The 4,796-nt window shown below is 51.5% G+C and overlaps 2 protein-coding genes across 2 annotated transcripts in view; one reads left to right on the top strand and one right to left on the bottom strand.

Annotated features, from left to right (window-relative positions):
- Positions 1 to 1,000: 1,000 nt before the first annotated feature.
- Positions 1,001 to 1,485, top strand: BBA_05787 (AN1-type zinc finger protein; the record flags this gene model as incomplete). Its single annotated transcript, XM_008600884.1, has 2 exons — positions 1,001 to 1,144; positions 1,411 to 1,485. 2 exons carry the CDS (start codon positions 1,001 to 1,003, stop codon positions 1,483 to 1,485), a joined length of 219 nt encoding a protein of 72 aa, XP_008599106.1.
- Positions 1,486 to 3,174: 1,689 nt separating this feature from the next.
- Positions 3,175 to 4,796, bottom strand: part of BBA_05786 (protein kinase domain-containing protein) — a gene marked incomplete at both ends in the record, with an annotated part of 2,074 nt that continues 452 nt past the window's right edge. The window contains 2 exons of the mRNA XM_008600883.1: positions 3,175 to 3,947; positions 4,008 to 4,478. Of these exons, the coding sequence (XP_008599105.1) occupies positions 3,175 to 3,947; positions 4,008 to 4,478 (1,244 nt within the window). The remainder of the gene's footprint in view (positions 3,948 to 4,007; positions 4,479 to 4,796) is intronic.

The following is a 4,796-nucleotide window of genomic DNA, read 5'->3' as shown; positions in this document are numbered from 1 at the left end:
CCCATTGCTGGCTGGGTACCTATTGATGGTTGCGGCGTGGAGCAGCTGAACAGCAACACAGTGCGGCCCGCAGCAAGACGGAGGAATAAGCAGGGTCCAAGTCACGTATATTGTCGTTTGAATGAATCTGTCCAACCATTTCGATGCACAGTGCGCTGGCGAGGGAGGGGGTGTATTTTAGCGGCGGGTTTCAATTGACAGCGCCAGTGTTGGCGAGTCGTGACAAGTTGCCCAACAAAGAGCAGCCTCGTGTCCCCGTAACAATGGGTACAAGTTGTGTCACTGCAGTGCTTTGTAACCGTCTTAAACGGGTCGGTTATTAATAAAAGTCCCAGCCGCCTGCTTCCTGGCAGGGGTGGTGCGTGCGTGCGATCCAACAACCTTGGCCATTGGCACGACCTCCTGCACGCCTTTTTGCTTTTTGATGACTTCAATAAAACGTGCAAAATATCTCGTTAGAATCAGAGAGAAGAAAATAGCAGCGTAATTTGTGCTGGGCACTGGCCGCCACCACCAAGTCAGGTTAGTACCGGTACACTTGACGCCCGAAAGCTGGGCCCCTGGTCTCCATAATATCCGTTGACGGTCCCTCCGTATCGTTGTCTGGCAATCTGCCTAGTGGCCTAGCTAAAGTGCCCAGTGAAGTGGCCAGTCATCCGCCACCGTTTGTCGTCGCCTTTCGCTCTTCTTCTTCCCTCTTTCAAAAACGAAGGCCACTTCTTTTCCTCTTCATACCACCTTTCTGTTGCTTTCCTTCTTGCAACTCAACCGTCTCTTCCTTGCATATCTTTCGACTCGGGCTTGTCTGCAACGACTGCACTCTCGCACACCAACCAAGCCTTGCTCGCGTACTACGTGCACACGACCACTCTGCTGCCTGCTGACCGATCACGGAACCGCAACTCGTCAATTGTCTACGACACCGATTCCACAAACAACCAACTTCTCAACCTCGACAGACACATTTGAACCATCTATCACTATACACGAGACCAGCATCATGGCGCCCAAAAAGATTCGTTGCAACGCCAAGGACTGCCGAGAAGCCGCCCAGCGCATCGTTGGCGACTGCGGCTTCTGTAATGGCCATTTCTGCGGCAAGCACCGCTTATTAGAAGATCACAAGTGCAGCGGCCTCGAAGACGTAAGTTGCTATCCTCCCCCTTTTCTCGCTTCTCTATTGTTTTGCCCCCTTTCCTCATACCGCTGGTTACCCCTACGATACACTCTGTCATGATGGAGAAGACCGGGGGTGTACAAGGACGCTAGCTCGACATTGCCCACTTGACCGGCGGCGCCGCAATAGGCCACCTCGGCTACGTCACTGCCTGTCACTCGCCATTCGGGATTGCAAAGAATGCTATGGATTCAAGAAACGCCGAATTATTGATGCTAACAACTTTTATGCAGTGCAAGAAGCAGTCTCACGAGCGCAATGCTGCCCAGCTCGAGTCGGAACGTACCCAAGTCATTCGCGGCGTCTAACGGCGTCTACCGGTCTCTCCCGATCATCACTCTCTACTTTCTCTCAACGGCGCGCGCCGTGGCACAAGCTCGCTCTTTTCCCAGCGGCTTTCTTTACCTCTTCCTTTCTCCTCCTCGACGACGATTTCCACGACATTTGCTAGCGACGAGAAGGAAATCCCTTTTCTGGTCGCATTTACTCGAGCAGTTTATTTCTGTTTCTTGGGCTACATGATTTTTTGTTCTGTGTATGGGACATGCGTCGGGCTCGCGCGTGGCGAGGCACGACGGCCCTCTTGTATTCTATCGGAGCTAGACCCCCATCGGTGGCATATGGAGTAATGGCTTATCATCGAGTTTTTAAAGACTTTTTTGTCTCTTGAAATTGCTGTCTCTTGAAATAAACCATGGTGGAATGCTATGCAGGTTGTTACTCGTATAATGCGGTGTGTGCGTGATTTGGGCATGCCTGCCGCTTTGGCGACGGCGGTGAAGACGAATGAACTGTGGCTTGCTCCGGCCGCATTGGCAAGAACGAATTTTTCTGCAGGGATGGCGTATGCAAACACAGATGCATGCCATCTGCCTGCGGGATCTATCAAGGCCAGCTGTCGCTGCCGTCGCGCGGCCCTTCATCATCAATGGTTGGCATGCGGTCCGCTGCTTGGCCTGCCTGCGAACAGCTGACTCGTGCAGTCATTGCGGCGAGTCGTCGGATGAAGAGCATGACGGCTGCATCGCCATTCACACCAAAAATAAAAAATAAAAATTGAATTGTCACATTGTGTAGTATGGGATTTCAGGTAAAAGATTTTAATCTGATCAGAGACTTGCTGCAGGCTACCAAGCTGCACATTGATTTCCGGCATCATTGGCATGTTCACAAGTTGATGCGGGCATAGGTGTGGCGAGAACGGGCGTTGCCAAAAACGGCGTCGCCGTACTCCGTAGATCGGACCCCGATGGGCGCCCTATTTGCTAATGTGACGGGCGTACGGATAACGCAGTAATGACTGTACTGGTAGTAATCAGGAATGGGCCTCCTCAACAGCAACCCCAGACCACATACTAACTATTAGCTTGACCAGTTAGTCTTTGGTGAGACTACGGAAACCTTCTTTGCGACAAGATAAGCAGATACACCAAGCGCCGTGGTCTTGATAAAGAACCAAGCTATTACGTCTGCCCGTCTGTTCCGTCCCAATCGGTGTGCAAGGTTCCGGGTCCCCTAGATAACCCTACGATGACGCCCGTCCTCGCATTCCACCAAGCATTGGCATAATCACAAGCAAAAATTTGGCAATCGCACGTAGCTTACATTGGCCCACTGACAACGTACCCGCGGCCATCCGAACGCGTTCCGATAGCTGGTGCTCGGCTGGGTCGTCATGACCCTTTCCCTGGGTTTGGAAATTTATCCTGTTTGCCTGGCTATTGCCGGCAAACGTGGCCGTTTTCCTGTAGAAGCTTGCGGCGCCACCAAAACTTCATGCTGGTTCCCCGTAACTTGCCTTCCTGACTGCTCGAGACACTGTGAAAACGTCAGCTGCCAGACCTGTTTGACGAATTGTGGCGTTTTGCTAACAAGACTAGTACAGCGGCCGGCTGTCGCGTTCACTTATACGAACAAGTCCAACATGCCACCAACACGCAGAACAAAATAACTCATCTAAATCAACAAGTAGTATTCATATTTGATACCTGTGCGTACTATGCTTGTGATAACCGGCTACGCTCGTAATCACTTCGTGCCCATTTTACCATCCAGTCGCATTCCAGAACTTGCTGCACCGTATAGCGCTCCTCGGGTCTGTACTTCAGCATTCTCTTCATCATGTCCAAGAACGCAGCCTCTTCCTCGACACATAGCTCCACCATGTTGGCCTCTCCGCGAAATTTCTGGACCCGGTTTCGAAAAGCTTGCCCTATTTCTGGCCATACATGGCGACTTTCTTTCGGTTGCCCATCGCGATCAAAAAACTCATCGCGATCCTTCCAATTCTCATACCAGTGATCAGGAAGTGGCCCTATAATATCGACAATTTGGCACATGACTTGCTTATCTGAGTAGAAGGCGCTGCTAAAGAGAGCCCGCATCCCTACTATATCCCATATTGCGGTCGCGAGGCTCCAGATGTCTGCAGAAAAGGATAAAGGTGTATCCGGTTCAAAATGGGCCTCCGGGGGCCGGAAGTCTACAGGCGTATGGCAGTTTTTGCCTAGGCGAACGTCTGTGCCTGGCGAATATGACTCTCCAAAGTCACTCAAGATTATTCGTGCATCCCGCAACGTAAACTCTTTAGCCTTCTTTCCCATGTACAGTGGTACTGTAACAATCGACGGCACATTCGGGGTCAGCGGTTGGCCATCACGGCGCTCAACTTTGTATGACTCCGGTTCGCCATATTCTTTACGAAACTGCGGGATGGATACTTTATCAATGCTGCTTTGTGAGTGTACTAGTATGTTGCGGAGATGGATGTCTGATATGAATCATTAGCCGGACAGCGCCCGAGCTTCAACGATGTAATGTTGGCTCTCACCTCCGTGAACGAAGTTTTGTGAATGAACGTAAGCGACGGCGAGAACCAGCTCATAGGCCATAGCACGGGCAACGTCGAGATAAAATAACCGACTAGATGAGCACTCCCTCAGGTTGCAGAGGGCAAGGGCAGTAGTGTAGCAGGGATGCGAGCCATTGGGGCCACTGACGGTGAACTCGTCCAGCAAATGTGGTATGCTATCAAATCCTAGGTTTTGGGCTTTTGGCTGCGCACTGAGAGCCCGAAGAATCAGTACTTCACGTGGCAGAGAGTCTGCAATGCCCACTTTCAACGCAAGATAGCGCTGCTTGTGGGAGTCGTGAACAAGCCAGACAGTCGACCAACCTCCGTAACCTAGTTTGTCGATAACTACATATCGATTATGTATCCTATCGCCAACTAGAACGGGATGAAAGCCTCCCGGTGTGTACTTGTCTAGACGCTCTACCCTGTCAACAAAGCCATCATCAACTAGGGCGGAATAGTTTCGCCTCAGTGGTGGCCTCTGCCGCGAAGAGAATGGCGGTCGAGCGTCAGGCGGACCCAGGCGTAAAGCGGGGGATATCAGTGACGCAAGAGAGATGCATAGGGAAGCCCTTTGAAGAGAACAGTATCCCCGTGGGAGCATCTGGTCCGATTGCTACAATTTTGTTCAGTGTAGGGTTGTTGCGTCTTGCCAACAGCTGTGCATGAAACACAACACAGCACCTGGAAAGGCGCAATGTTTGTATCGAGATCATTCGGAACATCACCTCAGCGACGGAGCCAGGGCGCTCTCTCACTAGCTCC

Source organism: Beauveria bassiana (genome assembly GCF_000280675.1).
Source record: "Beauveria bassiana ARSEF 2860 unplaced genomic scaffold BBA_S00015, whole genome shotgun sequence".
NCBI classification, from domain to species: Eukaryota; Fungi; Ascomycota; class Sordariomycetes; order Hypocreales; family Cordycipitaceae; genus Beauveria; species Beauveria bassiana.
Note: the sequence above shows the minus strand (reverse complement) of the source record. Positions and strands in the feature narration are given on the sequence as shown.